Source organism: Dendrobium catenatum, unplaced genomic scaffold (genome assembly GCF_001605985.2).
Source record: "Dendrobium catenatum unplaced genomic scaffold, ASM160598v2 original_scaffold_209636, whole genome shotgun sequence".
NCBI classification, from domain to species: domain Eukaryota; kingdom Viridiplantae; phylum Streptophyta; class Magnoliopsida; order Asparagales; family Orchidaceae; genus Dendrobium; species Dendrobium catenatum.
Genome location: NW_021528048.1, coordinates 472,921 through 492,939, shown reverse-complemented (window position 1 = coordinate 492,939; position 20,019 = coordinate 472,921). Strand labels below are relative to the sequence as shown.

Sequence of the window (20,019 nt, the reverse complement as noted above, 5' to 3'; positions counted from 1 at the left end):
GTATATATATGTATATATATATATAACATGATGATTCAAATAGCTTTGTTCCGTGTATCATAGTTATATATAGCATACAAGCATATGATTAATGGTTTGCCCTATACATTGATGATCCCAATATGATATGATACATAATATTGATAGATATATGATAATGATGTCCCTAATGTAATATGAAGCATAATATTGATGCACATGAACATGATATACTAATATAGTTGATGATGGTATTCATAACATTGATATACATAAATATGATACATATATTTGATGCATATAATTATTTATTAACATACATAATGATACATAAGAGATACATGTACTGATGCATTGAATGATATAATGATATCTATGAGATACATGCTTTGACATATTGGTATATATGATTATAAGAGATGATCATTTGAACAAACATGAACATATGATGATCTTGATCATACTTGCATAAATGTACATGTGTAAGGATGAGCATGGAATGATATTGATTTATCATATGATTAGCTTTTATGATTTATTTAATAACAACATGCATATTGATCTTTTTTTCTTGCATTGGATATACTTGTATGTTTTGTGTGTCTTGAGCTTTGGACTCACTTTGTTTGTTTGACATGTTTAAAACATTGGTAGAGAAGGTTGAGATAGTAGTTGCAGTTAGAGGCACTCCCTTTTAGTGATTATAAGATTCTTTTATAATAATGGGGATTAAATACATTTTGATGAACTAATTATAAATCATGATTATTGCATATATATTTTGAAATAAATAGATCTGAAGGTTTATATGGTATGGAAAATGCTTTACTTTTTATATTGATGGGTTTTAGTGGTTTTATATGTGAATTAAATGATAAAAGAAATTTAGTGGCTTCAAATGTGAATTAAATGATAAAAAAAATTTACTCAAAAAATAAAAAATTTTTGGGCAAATGATCGGTTATGCACTTGACCTGATATGACCCATTAGACTGTATGGATTGCATAACATTGAGTCATGATATGATCTCTATTGACAGCCAACTGGGATTCTCAAACCTTCGTTGCCTGCTAACAACGATATTCGGATCACCATCGCTCGATTACAGTCTTTAGATCTTCGTCACCCGCCAACTACAACCACTTGAACACCATCACGTGATGACGAGAAACCACTATCACCCAACTACAATCTTTCGACCACCTTCGCTTGATTACATGCCTTTCAACCTCTATCATCCAGCTACGATCATTCAACCTCTAACATCCGGCTACAACCATCCAACATCTATTTTCTAGATATGACTTTTTACCACTATCGTCCGACTATGATTTTTTGAACTACAATCGCCTAATTATGGTCCTCCAACCTCTATCGCCTCCCTTTGACCTCCATCACCTGCCTAAGTCCCTTCGACCTCCAACACTCGAGTACGGTGGACTCCAATCATCGTTGCCTAACTACGATTCACCGACCAACAATATTTTGACCATTATCACTTAGCTACTATTAGGCCTATTGACTTCATCACCCAACATCATTAATAATACCAACACTTGTTGTCACTTATAAGATTGATATACGTCGTCAACATCAACTTGGATTCCCAACTTCAACACTTGAATTTATGATTAATTTTTGTCGAAGGGCTCTTTCAACTTCAACCTACTAATGTGTTCTTCACAGTATATTAATGTCTTTCCCATAGGAAGGGATTCACTTGTAATCAAATATAAATACTAGTGGAATTATTTTAACTAGATCAAACCTTGTGATATTTCCCTTTCCTAAGTTTTCTATATAAGAACAGTCTCTTAGAATTCTTGCACTCCGCTCTGATTTTTGTGTGTATTGGATCTTTGTGCAAAAGTAGGGTGCTAAAGTCTCTCTCTTACTCCATGAATATTTTAGCATATAACAATAAGGATTCAATTAATTACTCACAATAATAAAGAATATTGAAAACAAAGATACTTAATCATTTATAAATTGATTGAAAATAGTTGTAAATTTATAATTTTATTATAGAACTACTAATTAGTAAATAAGTTATACTAATTAATTATAATTGAATTGATTATTAGAAATTTGTTAATGCTAAAATATTTGTTGAGAGAATTAGGAATTGATTCTTCTTATTATTCATTGATTAATGACTATTGAAATATAATATATATTAGTAAAATATAAATAAAATAATATGAATTATTAGTAATAAAGTGCAATATTATTTTGTGTTAAATAAATATATGAGAAAATTTTGAGCGCTATGAGTATAAATCCCCCTTATTATTAATATCCTGTTATTTTTTTTAATTAAATCTCACACTTGGTTAAATCATGCTTCTTGTAAAGTATCAAAATTTAATAATTTTCAAATTTACCCCAAAAAACTATTAAATACTGTAATGAAATCCAATAGATAGCCAAACATCGCCTAAACCTCGGTGCTCTGGACTCCCCTAGATTACACCAGCTTCACTGGCTCTTCGGCCGGTGATGGCCGCCGCCACCGCTGTTAGATCTATTCTCCGGTCTACCACCGTTCGAAGCGCATCGATGAGGTTCGCGTCTAAGAACTGCAGTGCCCGTTCTCCTCGTCTGCTTCCCAAGCTTGGCCCCGCCGTTCCTCGATTCCTAAGGTACAACCCTCACTATTCACACAGTTTGCACACGCGAACGATTCTCTTTAAATTGAGATGTTATCTGTTGACTTGAGGTCTTCGATGGTGACGTGCTTCTGTCTGGAGTCGCTTCACCCGATGCACAGCGCGACAGCATCAGCGCTGATGACCTCTTTACTCTCTGTTTCCATCCAGGGTAATTGCTGCATCTTGAAAGGTATTAGAAATCCACTCCGTTTGAAACCGCTAGGCTTCACATAAATATGTTGTTAACTTTGTCGGTGGTTAGAATTTGCGGCTGATTCGTGTTTTTCCTTCCTTGGTAGTGAACTGTAATCTGGATTTGTTTATGAGTTTCTTCTTAAAAGCCTGTTGTACCTCAGTTTGGATTTGCATGGAAAATGCATGATTTGAATCACTATGGCATGTTTTCAAACCATCCATGCTTCGCAACCATTGTAAACACATTTCAAAACAATTTAGAACTTAGCCCATCTTTGAGATAGTTTAGCGGTGATTTTATTTTTCAACATAGCACAATCTTATCAAACAAAGGCTACCACCCTTCCCGGATCATTGAAATGTCTCAGGGATAAGGCTCAAAACATCAAAGGCAAAAAGGAAATATATAATGAAATACATCAAAAGATTCTCCCATGATTTATATGGAACAGTCAAGGCAATGGATTTCAGAAGTTTCTATTTTGTAGTCTTAGCTTGCTTATATGTGTAACAATGTGCAATTACTCTCTGAACATCTCTAGTCATTAAAGGCCAATAAAATCTACTCTCTATAAGATTAATGGTTTTGTCCTTGCTAAAGTAACCATCCTAATATAATGTAATTCACTAATTAGAGCTCTCAAAATGACTTAGGAAAACACAACTGTTACTTGTATAATAAAATATCCATCAATCACCATAAATGAATTTATTAAAGATATATGCTTATCTTTATGTCATAATCCAAAATGTGGAAATCAGAATGCACTGAATAATCCTCCTTAATTCTATCAAATCCAAGAATATGTAATTTAAGTAATCAATATGCCTATCCTAGATAATGCATCAATAGAATTTTCATTCCACAATAGTTATTGAGTAGTTTAGACCTAAAAGACTTTGTTAGAAAGTATTAGAAATGTCCTTTTTTACTATATTTAAATGAGAATTTAACTCTTAATAGGGTACAATGGAGAACAAGGATTCATGTAGCTGACCCCACGTTGTGGGATAAAGGTTTGATGTTGTTGTTGTTATTGAGTAGTATTGATGGTCTTGAATTAAGAGGATGAGATAACGCTTTAATGGAGTTGAGTCTAATAATTGTTCTCAATATGTTGAGCATAAGTCCATCCATCTATATAAGCATAAAGGTGATGCTGCTTCAACAAAAAAAAAAAACTCAATACCCTTCTGCAAATATTTATTTACACATGGATTAACACATGGCAAGAATTCTGCTTATGCTGCTAAAACCTCTTGGAAACCAAGATAGGTATTGTATATAGTATCATAGATTTTATTGCTAATATTATGGTTCAATTTAATAAGAGACATCAGGGGCTTTGTTGATATTTGGGGCTAGTTATACTAGCAAAAAGTTCAAATCGAAAGGTGCATAACAATGTTTAAAATTGCGTATTCAGGTATTGAGGCGTTTTTCATTCGTGAGGCGAGGCATAAGCCTCAAGCGTTTTGAGGCTATAGCCTCAAGAATAAAAGATGCGTAAATATAAATGATAAATTTGTTATATACTAATTAATGAATAATATAAAACATAAAAAACATAAAGATATGAAGTGAAATCAAATATTCAATAATAAGAAACAATGAAATTAGTTCAACTCAAAATTCTATCTTTCTGAAAATCCCAATATCTTTTTCATTAACACATAATTCTGATTTCAAAAATAAATAGCAATGACATATCACATAAGAACTTATAATCATCAGCACTGTCATCACTTAAGGGGTTCTTCATTTGAATCTATATTATGGTGAATTTCTTCCCTTCCTCTCTCCTATAGAGTCCAATGTCGGGCATTTACTTCAAGATTATGTAAGTTTTAATATATATACGTGAGGCGTAAGTCTCATGCCAGTGAGGCGAGGCGAGGCAAGCCTCAATGCGGGAATGCGGGCCTTAACCAAGTTGAGGCGCAAGCCGTCTACAAAAAAACCGAGCATAAGCATCAAGGCGTTTTTTACTGGAATTGCGCAAAGGAGGGCCTCAAGGCGAGCCTCATATTGCGCAATTTTAAACCATGGTGCATAATATTTATTATATGAGCAGAAGAAGTTGTTTCATTGCAAACTTATGGGAAAATGTTTGGAACATTTGTATGAAATTATATTTTAAGTTTAGTGTTGAGTCTCCTATATCATGAAGGAGAACTTCGTAAAGGAATATATATGTAGGAATCATTGATTAAATGCAATATTATATAATATGATTTTTCATTGAGTCTTGTATTATTTTGCATCTGTAGTTATTATAGATTTTAACTTGAGAATTTGGGGCACTTGAAGTAGTTGTGGCTTTTAGGGAGCTAAAATTTATGATTATCGGAATACATATAGTTGTGATTATAGATATTAAATATATTGAAAAAATTGTATGTAAAAATGACCCTATTTTACAGTTTTTTTTTTGGGTCCACCTAAAAGTTTGCAAGGTGGGAGTTTATTAAAGTGTGGGTGAGTATTTAACCCAACCAAAAACTTGTTAACAATTTCCAAGGCTTTTACTAATTGGACTATGTTGCACCTACAATAATTAGTCTATTGGGTCTTGAAAGTATCTCCCTTATAAAATTCTTTTTACTTTCTTTTTTATATACTTTTTGAGAGAGCTTTTATGCATAATTGTATTGTGAAGGTGAATTATTTGTTGGGGTGCAATTCTCATTTGACTTAGCATCATATAAGAGATTTCTCATAACGCCTTGTAAGAATTCAATTGTAGGGGTCAATGTGACCTAAGAGTCAGTAGCTAGGTTTAGCCCAACCTTCGTCGTTCTTGGGGGAACCACTTTTAACACTAAAGAATGATTGAGCCATAGAATCTCGAGAAAGGTTGGGTGTAAAAGTTGAGACCTTGAGGCTTATGAGCTAACATCTAAGGGTTATAAGAACCTTTTCTTCTTTTCTTGATTGTCAAACCTACTTGATAAGAGGCCTCAAGATTAATTGTCCTAGTAATGGGAAGAGAAAATATTCTCCTAAGGGGTATTATAAGGTCTCTTAAGATTTTCCCTCAGATGCATAGCTTTCCAACTCTCTCGACTCCCCATATGCCTAATGAACATAAAAGATTTCTACTTTGAATTTGAGCTTTCTTGAACTTTTGAGGGCAATACAAAATTGTGAGTACTTAAAGCACCGATCAAAGCTTTGTTGACCTTCAAGTCGACTAGAAAAAGGATGGACATAAATATTGCCTCTATGACCAGGATCATAACCATAACACCGATGATTTTAGATACCCTTAGATATTTATTAACTAGTTGAAGAAAGGTCATCTAAAGGAGTTTTTCATAGAGGGAAGGAGAAAGAAATGAAAAAAAAAACCCAAAGTCATGTTCTCTAAGTCAGGTACCAACACCAGCATGGGAATGGTCATTGTGATAGTGGGAGGCACTAAATAAGAGGTGGCTCATAATACTAGTTTATTGTGCTTTGAGAACAATGAGGTAACCTACACTTAACTCACCCCTAGTAACCTTTTCTAGTGAAGACTTTTTGCAAAATAAAAAAGTTTTAAATGATGTGGTAGTTGTGAAATTCTTCATTAACAATTTTAACATCCATTAGGTGCTCATAAATTTTGGGTGTTCTATTAAGAAAGGATCAAAGTTAATCCCAATAATCATAAAACCTCATGAGGAGCTCTCATTGGGTTCTCTAGCAAAAGCTTGAAACCCCTATAAAGAATAATTTGGCCAATCACGTGATGCAATGATCGGTCAGGTGAGTATTATTCAATCATCTTTGCAATTAGGTATAATGCTATTTTGGCCTACCCTTTACCCTTTGGCTATTTCAAGGTTTTGATGACCATGTACCACATAGGGATTGCCAAAATATGATGCAACATATTCCAAGCTCAAAAATTCTCTTACCTTACGAAGGGGGACTAAAGTTGAGATATTGAAAATAAGCCCTATGCACAAAGGAAGCCTTCAACTTATGCGGAAACTCATTAGTGTTCTAACTAGTGAAGATCAATCGAGGGTTACCAAGGCTAAATCCCCCACCAAAAGTAACATCTAAATCAAACCAATACATGATTATATAGTGGCACCGATTGAGCATTAGCCAGGAAGCTAACTTGATTGACAAACGAGGAAGCAAGAGACTACTATGATGTGACAAAAACTTTGAACACAGACAAGAAAAGTATATTGGAATCTACACAATCAAGGTTATGTTTTGTTATCTGTTATATCATGCCAAATAGCTTGTCTTATAGGATTAGATCCTACTAGAATAAATGATTTGTAGCTTCAGCCTTGGTTCCATTATCCAGAACTTTTTGTATATTGGATTACAAGATAAAATAGTTTTTCTCTATTTTTGTATTGCGTTGATTGAACTTCCAAAGTTTTTACTTGCTTTTTTTTGGTTTTTAGTAATAGTAGAGAGAAATCAATAGCAACATTGAAGAAGCAAACCAATGATAGTGATAGTATCAATCAAGATAACAATAACTCCAACATGCAAGATAGTAAGCAAAATAATGAGTTGTAAAAGAGAGCACAATAGCAATGGTACCAGGTAGACCAAAAACATAGAGTAATAATAGTAGTGATAGTAATATAGAGATCAACTATGACATAGAGCAAAAGCAACAGAAATAGTTAGGATTTACTGGCAACAACAGAGATTCTTCAATGCAACTAAAGATAGGAATAGGGAAATTAAAGTACTAAACTACAATAGTAGGAAATCAAATGTAGCGGATATTTTTTGTATATTGGGTTTTGGGATAAAATTCATAAATGTCAATTATGAGATAAAATAAGTGGGGTTATTCATACTCATATTTGTAAGGTTCATACTAAATTACAATTGAATACATATATATACAATGATGGCATTAAGACATACATAAACATCCATTATTTAGTGTGTCAAAGTACATGGTTGAGCAGATAAGACAACTTATTTTTTACTTAATTAAGATTATGTTGGATAAATAAGTCAAAGGATATCATATACAAATCATTAGCATGGGTTAAGTTTGTCATTTATAACACAAAAAGGGGTCTTTATCACTTTGATGGATTATAGGTATAATATATTTTTTAAGCAATATAAATCTTTGACCAATAAACATAAATGAATTAGAGAGTTATCATGTGGGATTATGGGATACCCTTCTTGACAAGAAATTATCTCTATATTATAATTGTTATGACAAACGTAATAGCTCAGTTAGGTAGAACACATTGTTCGCATGCAATGACCATAATTGTCCTTCTTAAAAGTTGAAGTCTTACTCCATAGCTTCAAGAGAATAAGAGAAACATAACTTGAAAATTTGGTTTTTTTTTTTTCAACTTCGATTGAAATTTTTTATAGATTTTTTTTATCTTTGTCATTCTAATTAATAGAGAGTAGAAATAGAGGGTTTCTATAGATTCTTATCTCATAGTCTTACTCATATTAATAGGAATATAAATAAGAAAATAATAAAGAATATATACATATTGAAATATTATTCTATTATATAATAATTAGAATAGTAGAATGAATAAATATATAGATTACTAATATATATATATATATGAAATGGAGGAATTGTCATAATCAAAGTCATATGCAAATTTTTATATTCAGATAAGTCAAGTATAAATCATTATATTCTAGCAAGTCAAATACATATTTTTAGATATAGATTGTCAGGTACATAGTATTATATTTAGATACATCATATACATATTTTTTATATATATTGCCAACCTAATAGGTATACCTACTTTAAATGTGTAGTATTGGGTCAAACCCTCCTATAGAGCTTGTCATCCTCGACATGAAAAATCACATCAAAAGGACCATTGAACTAATGGGGTCGACCGTGCAAATCTCCATCCTCCTACAAACACTTGTGATTTCTTAAAAAAAAATTTAATATGTTTGATGGACTTTCAAATTCAAATTTCAATGTGTTATTGTGTCACAAGTTTAGAAATAAATTTATGTAGTCAAATGTGGAGTTAAGGATATGCAAAAAAAATGTCAATGGAAATCATGCATATTATATTTAAATCATGCAAGTCAAAATATGAATCAAGAGCTCATAATATTATTGAAGGTTAAACATATATCATAAAAGTAATAACATGAGTGATGCTAGACAAGGACCATATATAATCATTTGAAGATGCATGATCATGCAACATAAATCTAAGATCAAGTAAATGCATAATAATATCCTAATTGATACAAAATAATCTTGCATCTACCTCAAATATAACATGCTCTCTAATGTTGAACATTTAAGACAAAACAAATAACAAGAATGATGCTAATCAAGAAGCGTATATAATTATTTGAATGCGCACAATCATGTAGCATGAGTCTAAGATCAAGTGAGGGCATAGTCATAACTATATATTAGGATTCAAGAAGCTCTTAATTTCTATAAAATAACCATGCCACCATCCTCAAACATGAAATATCCTCGAAATTCAATTCACACGACTCTAATTTCATCGAATACTTTCTGCGCCACAAATCATAATTAACTTGATGTGATACAACATGGGGTGAAACATGAATTGCACGTTAGAGATTAATGAGAGTTTAACTTTGCAATGTTAACGATAAAATCTAGCTTACTCAAGTTGGATTCAAGAAACTTCGTGATAGATTATGTTAACGGCAGTGATTACATTTAAGAATTACAAGAGTCTTGCAAAATATAACCAAAATAAACTAGATAATGCAAATAGCTACTACTAAAGCCACACGTTTAAAATTTAGATAATTCACCTTGAGGTCCTTTCATTGCTCTCGAAAATATGGGCTAGCGGAGGAGGATTGTAAGTAAACTCAACGATGCCACTAATAGACAAGTAATCCCGAGAGGACTCGTCGCCGGGGGGGATACCGGATTTGGAGGAGTGGGTGGGCGGCCGTCGATGATCCACTCGGAGTCTGGACGTTGTCTGTCGATGACTCGGATGAGAGACGGGAGGATCCGATCCAAGTAATCTCCAACAGTATCTTCGTCGGATTCGAATCCCGCGTCGAAGAACGGCGATCGATGGATGTCGAGGTTGCCGTGAGCCGTCAACACAAGTCCCCATTTCTAGGCTTCGGATCCGCCATTCATGATAGGGTTGCGTAGAAGAGAGGCAAAGGGGGAGTGGGGAAGTGGGCCGGGAAAATTGGGTGAGAGAGAGGTGGTCACGGTTTGGTGGTTTAGAGGGGTTCGGCCAAGGTGGGGTGGCCAAGAGGAGTGCAGAAATTCTGAGTTAATTTCAGAATTTTGGGTGGTCTAATGGGGGTGATTTAATTTGGAATTCAATTAAATCACAAAGGTGGAAGGGAGGCTAAAAGAGGAGTGGGGCTGATTTTGTGGAGTTAATATGTCATTTGGAGGAGAGAGAGGCCCACTAAGAGTGGCCGGCCATATGAGGAGGAGAGAGGGAGGTTTGGGAGTTATGAGAGTGGGGCCCAAGTTTAAGTAAGAAATTCAATTAAAATTCAGATTTAATGTGACTTAGGTAACTTCCCACAATTTAAAATGAAAGAGAGATCTAATTTGAAATTCAAATTAGGATTTAATTCATTAATGAGATCCCATAATGAAAGGGAGCCAATTAGGAAAGTGTTTAAACGAAATTTGAAATTCAAACCATAGGAATTCAAGGGGGAAAGAGGCGGTGGGAGAGGGCTACTGGGTTGGCCGGTGGGGGGAAAGGGGCTGGCCGGAGGGAGGTTGGTGGCTGCCCGGCGGCTGGTTCGGCGGTGGCTGATCTAGCCGGCGGAAATTGGAGGCAGGGTGGCCGGTGGTTTTGAACAGCTTAGAGTGGGCGGCAGCAAGGAGCAAGAGAGGGAAATCAGTAAGGGAAAATCTTTGGATTCAAGCGTGAATTCCACTCTTCACAAATGCTTTCAACCCGAATTTCCACGACGACGAATCGATCACAAGAAATAAATGAAGAAAAATGGTAGAACAAGAAGATCTAGAACTCACAAAGAGATCTAGCTTCTCCTACGAACTCACTAAGAGATCGAGGAGGGTGAACTCACAAAGAGATCATAAGTGGCAAATATTCTTCATTTCATCAAAACTAAACTATTACATAAGAAAAGAGCCATATAAATAGGCCTCAAAATGACAAGAAAGCAAAAGACTAAAATGCCCCTCGGGCTACAATAACGACCAAATACCCATAAGGGCAAAAACGGAAAAACATAAAAAATCAAATAAACTACTACATAAAATGATGAAAATAAAGATCATGATCGTGATCGTCGATCTCCGGCATCTCCTGATGATACATGTGTCGCAATCTCTGACGATGTCCTCATCATAACTACTAATAATTTAAAACACCAATAAATAGCAAATTATTCAATACCATATTTTTATTACATAAATTTTAAAACTTTAGAAATTCAATTTAAAATTTGTAAAATTAGTAAAACCATTTCACGGGATAGGACCTTGATTCATGATATCTCCAATGAATTTTTATCAATTAAGTCAAATAGGCCCATAACTTCAAATTTGATTGTAAATTAGGGAAGATTTCTTTTCAATCCAAATTCACCGGCATTGATTTTGAAAAATTATAGTTAACATTCTTTTCAAGTACAAGAACTATGTTATGCCTAATTATAAATAGATTTCACAGTTAATTGAACAAAGTCTCGATCTCCTTAATTTAGAACTTATATGCCCTAAACTCTAACTAAGTTTGAATCTTTAATCCATATTTAGTTAAGTCCTAGGCATATCAATTTTTTATTCATGGTTAGCTTTTATAATATTAACAAAATCAATATATAATATCAACACATTATAGTTAAATTTATACGCTACATCTAATTTTGATGGAACAAGATGGAGGAAGAGGTAAACTTGTGATAAAGAAGTTCTTAGTTTGGTGTCGATCTTCTTATTGAAGATCCAATTAGGAATAAGAGAATTGGTGGAGGACAAAGAAGAAATAAATGAGAGGATTTAATTCTCATAGGCATAGGCGGTCATGTGATCTTGCCTAACTTTACTATGCTCCTACATCTCTACCACAATCTCTCACCCGCACCTATCGAGTAGGGGTCTAGCAACAAGCCAAACCATTTTAAACCAGTTCAGTCAAAGCAGACCAAAATTTCTTTTTTTTTTTTAAGTTATTACAATAATCACCTATTTATGTTGGTAAACTTGGATTCAACACTAATTGATGCACAACAGTTTTCACAGTAAATGACTTGAGTGATATAAAACTACTTACTATCCAATGGTAGCATGTTTCTATAACTTAATTTTCGTAGCTTCCTGTCACATTTATTCTTCTAATTTTCTTCTTACTTATTATAGAAGAGCGTGCATTCCTTTTTGTTTCTTTTCCTTTTTCTTCTTGTAGGACAAGATGATACTAGATGATGGTGAAGACTGAAAAGGTTATTAGCTTGAGGTTTTCTTATGTGTTTTCCAAACTTGTAGTAGTTCCATCAATAACTTTGGTAACAAAATTTCTTTTTATAACTTTTATGAGATATATACTACCAGAGAATATCATTGTGAGGCATTAGCTTTGTTAAGGCGATGCTTAAGGCATCTGAGTGCATTTGTGAATATCATTCATAATAAAATTATGTTGGTATCTTCCATACAATATTTATGCTTCTATTTCTCACATTGAAGACAATGTGCACAGGCACTATGCCATAAAGATTCAGTCAATGAACTCAAATGATTAAATGACCAAATTGATCCCTAGACTTTTTAGATATGTCTATTTATTTTCAAATATTTACCATGTGTTTAATTTAGTTGCTTGACTCATCAGATATGAACAGTTTAATCATATCATCCATTTTGTTATTTCTTTGGACAGAACTTGGTGGCGGAAAGCTTTCCATGAGAGCATTATAGATTTTTAAGGATCAATTCTATTAATTTGAACTAACATTAAATAATGAGATTAATTTTAAAAAGTTCAAAATTTACCCTATAGAAAGCTTGTCTCCAATAATTTTCATTCAAAGAAATTGCAAAGTTGACGGTAGTACCAAATTGGTTCACATTTGAGGAGTTGAGAGACTGAACTCAAATTAATAGTTAAGGGAAAAGCAAGTCTTGTCAATCATAGGCAAGTAATTTCAGTATTTAGATGGTGCCTCCCCCTTGCCAGAATTTCTATGGCGCTGTGAAACACTAGCATTTCAATTAATGTCGCATTATTATGGCTTGAACCCATAGTGGATAGCATTCTTGTAAATGCAAGTGATGAACTGATAACAGTTTTACATCAGTAGAAGATCAATGTCCTTACATGCATTAAAAAAGTTTAGATGTGATGCCGTATTTACTGTTTCCTGCTAAGCTATGTAATAAGCTGCGTGAAAATAGACAAAATAAGGTTTAAATAACATAGGATGATAGCGCTTGCAGTTAAGAGTTTAGTCTTTCATGTAAATATACGTGGTCAAATTGGCTTATTAGTTGTTGTAACCTCCATGAAGTCCTAATGTCTTTTAATAGATTTGAATATTTCCTATTTAATACTTGTAAGCTATGTTGCACCGATACGGATACGGCGATACGGATATGACACGATACGGATACGGGACACGTCAATTCTTAAAAATACAGGATATGGATACGGCGTGGATATGACATTATAATATATAAATAATACATAAAAATTAAGAAAGTAATCAAAATATAATATTTAAAATGACAAAAAATTTGAAATAAAAGTAAGCATTAAATATTTAAATGTCTAGTATAACAACAAAAACAAAAAGATAAATTATCCAGCACATGAAATTTCAACTATTTAATAGAAGGAATGATAGGATTAGCTTTTTCAGTGGTTTGTCTTTGAGTTTTTATATCATCTTCAATAAATATCATAGCTTCTAATTTAGGCTCATCAAGTGAAACATTAGCAATTTCTAATATTTCCATATCCTCAAGAGATTCAAATCCATCTCCAACAACATCCCACATCATGTTGTCTCTTTCTATATAAGTTGGAGTTTTCCTTGAGAGAAGCCGAAGGTTTGTATGCACATAAACTAAATCTTCAGTCCGTTGTGTAGTAATTTTATTTCTCTTCATTGATTGGATGAACGAGTATGTACTCTAATTTCTTTCAGAACAAGATGAGGATGAAACTTGACCAAGCAATTTTATGGCGATTGTTTGAAGTCAAGGCGCTGAAGCTTCATGTATAATCCACCACATTTTCGGATCAATTCTCCACCTATCACGCAATGACTCTTGGTCACCAAAGTCCTCTAAATAATCAAAAAATTTAGCAAGCTTAATATTGACACTTCTCTTCTCCTCATTTGGAAAATAACGCTTCAAACATGTCTTCCTCATATTTGAAATTTCTAAATCTTTCTGTGGAGAAACTCTTTGAGGATCCTCTTGAAGCCATTCTTTAGTTAAATATCTTCAAAAAATATTAAAATGAAATAATGAAACAATCTTGAAAATACTAAACAACAATTTGTGAATTAATAATGAAAAATATTGAAATTTACCTGGGATTTAGTGAGCGAGCCAAGCAATGTAAATGTGTATTACTTTTGCTCTACCTATCTTCTAGAATAGCATAAATAACATCCCAAAAGCTTGAGTCTTCATGAAGTGCCTTCCTCTTATGTCTATATATAATTTTTTTTACTTTGGCAAGCATTGAATCCCACATCTCATAAATGAGATGTAAACAAGACTTATCCGTATCAGTTAATCTCAACATCTCATAAATTAGATCTGTGAAATTTATGATGTCTTCAATCTCATCCCACTATAAATCATCTAAAAATTTCTCCTTTATATATCTAGCATTTCCAACATTATCTTCCCTATAACAGGACCATTTGTCACTGATCACCGTAGCTTGAAGAGCATTTTTTATTTTTTTGAATCTTTTCAACATCACTATAACCGAGGCAAACCGAGTTTTAGCAACTGCAAGCATATTCAAATTAGAAAAGTCATTGAACATAGAGAGTCTCATGGAGTGATTCATAATAAAATTCCTAATTACAACTGCATCTCCAGCAATCACTGTTATCCAATGACATTCATTGTATTCTTAGCTGTACAAATGTTCTTCAAGGCAAGATTAAGCGTATGCACAACACATGGTGTCCAGAAAATATGAGGATAGCCTTGCTCTACAAGTAGACCTGCAGCTCTACAAACAGGTGCATTATCAGTAATGACCTGGATGATGTTTGAAGGCCCCACCATCATGATAACTTCTTTGATTAAATTATAAATGAAGAACTTATCCTTGTACTGTCCTTCAAAGTTTACAGCTTTGATAAACATATGATAGCTCTCTGTTACAACCATGAAGTTGATAAGTGGTCTTCTTTGTGAATCTGTCCACCCATCACAAACCAAAGTAACTCCTTTTTCCTTCTAAACTCCTCTAGTAGGCTCGAGCAACTTCTCAATATTATCCCTCTCTTTGCAACAACTTTGTTCTAATGACATTATATCTAGGTGACACGTATCCTGTAAGATTATTATTGTATGCATAGGTAAAGACATTCTTGTAATGTGGATTCCTTGCTAGGTTAAAAGGAAGTTCAACTGAGCAAAACATTCTAGCTATTTCTCCATCTAGTTGTTCTCTCATTTGTAAATTAAATGCTTTCTCCAAAGCACTATCTACAACATATTTTCTTCTTTTTGGTTTAAATCCCTCCATCCGAAAAGGTCCTTTATTAACAGTACTGTCATCACTTATAATCGAAGAAGAAGATGAAGGATATGAAACATGAGTGTTTGGAAGTGGAATATATTTTGGAAGCTCTTTTTTACTCTTTTGCTCAGCTTCACTAATTTTTCTTTGCAATTCAGTCATTTGTGATGAGCTTATATTTGGGCATACTTTATTTCCATGATCACTAATCTTTAATAAATGAGCTTTCACTCTATAATATGATCATTTGTATGTGGCATTACAAAAATTGCATTTGAATGTAATATTGCCACCCCCTTCTGACGTTTTACCTATTTTTGTCATATAACCCCACAGAGGTTTGTTATCTTCAATATTGGTCTCTGATGGACCATCAGTAGACCCAATTCCTACACCACTAGAGCTCATTATCCTACAAATGATCGACACAAAATAATCCACATGAATTTGAAACATAAAATTTTTTAATTAAAAGTGTAGATATGTTGCGCCTATGCCGGGGTCCAAGGGGGCGCTGCCCCCTAGCGACCTTCCCGGTCAGGTCGCAGGGTCAAGGGACAGCGCCCCTACGGGGGTTTCCGGGGCCCCCAGAATAAAATTTAATTATAAGAGTTGCTTAAAAGTTTTCTCTACCATCTCGGTACTACTTGGTACCATTCAGTACCCCTTTATACCGAGAAGTATCGAGCGGTATCGAGTTTCGGTACCGAGCAGTACCGAGTACCGAGCACCGAGCGGTACCGAGCAGTACTGAGCGTTACCGAGGGGTATTGAGCGGTACCGAGTTCTGGTACCGAGCCTATGATTAAGAAAACAAAGAACGAAGAAAACGAACCTTCAATGCTCGCCTTCACTGTTCGTGTTGTTGAGTCGCTCCGTCGACGAAGGATTCTGTCGGCTTTAATGCTCGCGTCATCAAACCTCTTTGTCGACGAAGGATGATCCTGTTCGCTTCTATGCTCGCGTCGTCGAGCCGATCCTTTGACTATAACGAAGAAGACGAAGACCTATGCGGAAATGAAAAACCTAGCTCGCCAAAATGTTTAAGCTGCATAAATGAATAGGTATATCGAGCGGATAGCCGAAATGAATAGGGCAAATTGCGGCTTTATTTTTTTTAATAGGATACTCGTGTCCGATCAAATTTAAATAATATTTTAATTGGACACGGCAAAGCCGTATCCGTGCCGTATTGGAGGCGTATCCGTATCCGACATGTGTCTGATACAACATACCTCATAAATAGGCGTATCCGTGCAACATAGCTTGTAAGTGACAGGCTACAGTTCAACCTAGTTGTGAGGAAAAATGACCAAAGGTTGACCAAGTCTAAATCAAGTTTAGATTTGTTACTTTAAATTTAAGGACATTAAATTAGAAGCTAAATGTTGTGAAGGAAACCCAAATATATGATAAAAAGTTATGAGCTGTTGTATTGTACTGAAGTTAGCAACAGAATGAAATGAGTATGATAAGATATCTAGAGTTGAAAGAAGAAATTGTTGAAGTGATTCATGTTAGTGATGTGATGATAACCTTTTAAGTTTATTATTGATGGGTACATTATTCTTATGATTATGGCTTATTCTCCTCAAGGAGATTTAGAGGGAAGTTTTAAAATTCGATGTTGGAGAAATAAGAATGGATGGAACACTTCAACACATATTTGTCAAGAAAACTATATTTATTTGTGGTGACAAAAATGAGCATATCCAGTAGGATGAGTTGTAAGAGATTTTATTATGGGTATGGATTAGGAAAGTAGGATGAGCTATAATAGATTTTCATTATGGGTATGGTATGGGAGATGGAAATATGATTGCAGAAGCTATAAATACTAAGCTATAGCAGATAATTTTGTGATTGATAATATAATTAAGCAATGAGATAAACATTATGTTACTCTCATATGTGAAGCTACTGAATTAGAAATAGATTTTCAGGAAAGGCTGGATTTTTTTTGCTTGGAGAAAGTTTGAGCACACATGGAGTAATAGTTATGGATGTTTACAAGTATAAAGAAATTAATCAAAAAATAATTTTCTTAGGATTAAATGGATGAACTTAAAGTCTGAAGGTTTGAATATGCCAAAGCTAATTGGAACTTTAGCATTGAACCAAATAATCATTATAGCTATAATAGGATTAAATGTATGATCGAATGACTGGATGTAGTTAAAAAATTATCATAAAAATTCTCGAATAGCCTAGAAATATATTATATATTAAGGAGATTCAATGGTTGAGCTAGATGTATAAGAAGTTTTTAGACATGAATGTTCCTTTAAAAGTGAAAAATAGATACTATTATGGCATGTAATAATTTTGCTGAAACCCGCAAAGGGGTAGTAATAAAACACCTAAGCTACATTTTTTTGATAATAATAGGATAGGTGGTAGGGAAAAAGGAGTCATAGAGACTTCACGCAAGTTAGATATATTAATTGTGAAGATTAGACGTAGAGGACCTTAATTAAAGTGAGACATCAAGCATATATGAGAATGCTATTTCAAGAAGTTATTATATAGTTTTAATGAAGAAAACTTTTCAACAGTGCCAAATGAATATAAATATGAATTGTTTTATCAAATAGATAAAGTTGAACCAGTTTTGAAGATGTACAAACATAAAGCTTTTGGTTCATATAAAATACCAATTGAGATTTAGGAAATTAAGAGCGATTTGCCAATGTTCTGCCTTCCATTTGTAGAGCACCAACAACAATTTTATTAGCTTTTCCCCTTAAAAAATTAATTAGATTAATGACCTTTTTTTTCTTTTTTAATGGGTTCTCTCCTATAAATATCTCTCTTCTATCCCTTAGAATAAGAAAAACAAACAATATTCTTCTTTCATATTTTTCAACAGAACTTCAGCATTTTTTTTTATTTGCACTATGTTCATTTCCTTGCTAGTGAAGCTCCTTTCTTGAACAATATTTCACTAGTTCTTGGAATAGCTTGTCTCAGATTCCTTCTGCTCGTTCAGTCTATACTTAGTTGGAACGACTTGCATGGCCTACCTTAGCCTTTTCGAATATATGGAAGTTTTATGCACTACGAAGCCATCTGCAAAGGTTAATCGTGGATTTTATGGAAAAATATTTGAAACACTAACCATTATGCTTATATTTCTTATAGAAAACTAGACTTCCAAGTTACTTTTGATACTCAAGAAGTTGCCTAGATGTATTAGCAGGATTCTCGAGTCCTTTGTCCTTTCACTTACTTGTTATGTGAGAAACATACGGATTATTTTCCAATAATCTGTAAAGAAAAAAATGAAATGATTATCTGGATAAAGATATATTTTGCTTAGTCATGTAAATGGGATTAATTATTCTATGCAGACGCCGAACGCCGTTTGGAGACCAACCAGAATGCGCCACGTCAGTGATACCGAGACGTGGCGCATTCTAGTTGATCTCTAGACGGTATTCTGCATCCGGTCTCCGCACTGAATATTTTCTCCGTAAATGGAGCCCTAGACTGGGACTCGAGTAACTAGTTTTGATTTTGTTTGGTCCCATCTATTAGGGTTCAGAAGTACTTGAAATGCTCATCAAACAGTTCATTGATCGCTACAATTGTGTTTGTTACTTGTTTCTGTTCTTAATTTCCTTAAAACTTTTACAGGATTTTGCAGTGATGATGTGTAATATGCTGGCTGGAGTGCCATGCATTGTTTACTGCTTTGAGGAAAATGTCAGCCATGATTCAGTCATATGCTGCTGAGGTTTTTTAAATTTTCAAATTTTTTAGGAGATGAAAATTTTACTGATTCTCATTTTCAATGTTGATGGTGCTTAGAATCATTTATTAAGCAGGTGTTTTGGTGCCACTGCTTCAACCAAATTGAACATCTCCAATGGAGTTTAGATGAATTGATCATTTGCTCGCTTTCTATTAACTACTTGAAGATAGATGCTGTGACATTTATTTCAACAAACCAAAAATTATGTGATTATTTTAAAAAACATTTTCATGTTGAATTCAATGGTTAATTTAACTTGATTTATTTCCTGTGTAAACCTGCTTTGTTAGTGTATACTTTATTAAATGATTCATTTAGTCGAGTCCACGCAGTGAGATGAAGATTTAATGTTATTGTTAGGGTATATTATTGTAGTATTTTCAGCTTCTCAAATGAGTATTCAAAGAAGCTCTCATGTCCGGGGGGTTAAAACGGGTCGACGGGTCAAGTTCATGTTTTATTCAAAATTGACCCTACCTAAATTTAATCAACTCGAATCTGATATGTTTAATAAACATATCAAAAATATCAACATAAATTCGACCCCCTAGTAATCCAAATTAGATCCATTAACTCTTTTTGGTTTAAATTTTTTTATAACTTAGTAACTATAAAATTTAAAGTATTTGATAAAAAATTATACGGATTTGAAGTCAAAAATAAATTTGCAGGTTAGCTCGAATTTAACCTATCGAAAAAATTCAAAAACTCAAATTTAACTCATTAATTAAATGGGTCAATCT

General features: G+C 33.6%; 1 protein-coding gene across 3 annotated transcripts; it reads left to right on the top strand.

Annotated features, from left to right (window-relative positions):
* The first annotated feature begins 2,393 nt into the window (after nt 1-2,393).
* Nucleotides 2,394-19,553, top strand: LOC110094399 (protein NUCLEAR FUSION DEFECTIVE 6, chloroplastic/mitochondrial). 3 transcript variants are annotated; one of them, XR_002302861.2, is made up of 4 exons: nt 2,394-2,622; nt 2,700-2,821; nt 19,159-19,258; nt 19,350-19,553. XR_002302861.2 is itself a non-coding variant. In XM_020819627.2 (4 exons), exons 1-3 carry the CDS (start codon nt 2,480-2,482, stop codon nt 12,231-12,233), a joined length of 285 nt encoding a protein of 94 aa, XP_020675286.1. In that variant the 5' UTR covers nt 2,394-2,479; the 3' UTR covers nt 12,234-12,250; nt 19,159-19,553. The 3 variants fall into 3 exon arrangements, 2 of the variants coding, with proteins under 2 accessions (XP_020675286.1, XP_020675285.1); XM_020819627.2 differs by adding an exon at nt 12,214-12,250 and having other exon boundaries at nt 19,159-19,553; XM_020819626.2 differs by having other exon boundaries at nt 19,159-19,553.
* Nucleotides 19,554-20,019: the final 466 nt, after the last annotated feature.

Coding starts and splice junctions, on each gene's coding strand:
- LOC110094399 (XM_020819626.2), top strand. CDS start 2,480: ATGGCCGCCGCCACCGCTGTTAGATCTATTCTCCGGTCTACCACCGTT. Junction 2,623..2,699: donor GCCGTTCCTCGATTCCTAAG/GTACAACCCTCA, acceptor TGTTGACTTGAG/GTCTTCGATGGTGACGTGCT. Junction 2,822..19,158: donor TAATTGCTGCATCTTGAAAG/GTATTAGAAATC, acceptor AAACTTTTACAG/GATTTTGCAGTGATGATGTG.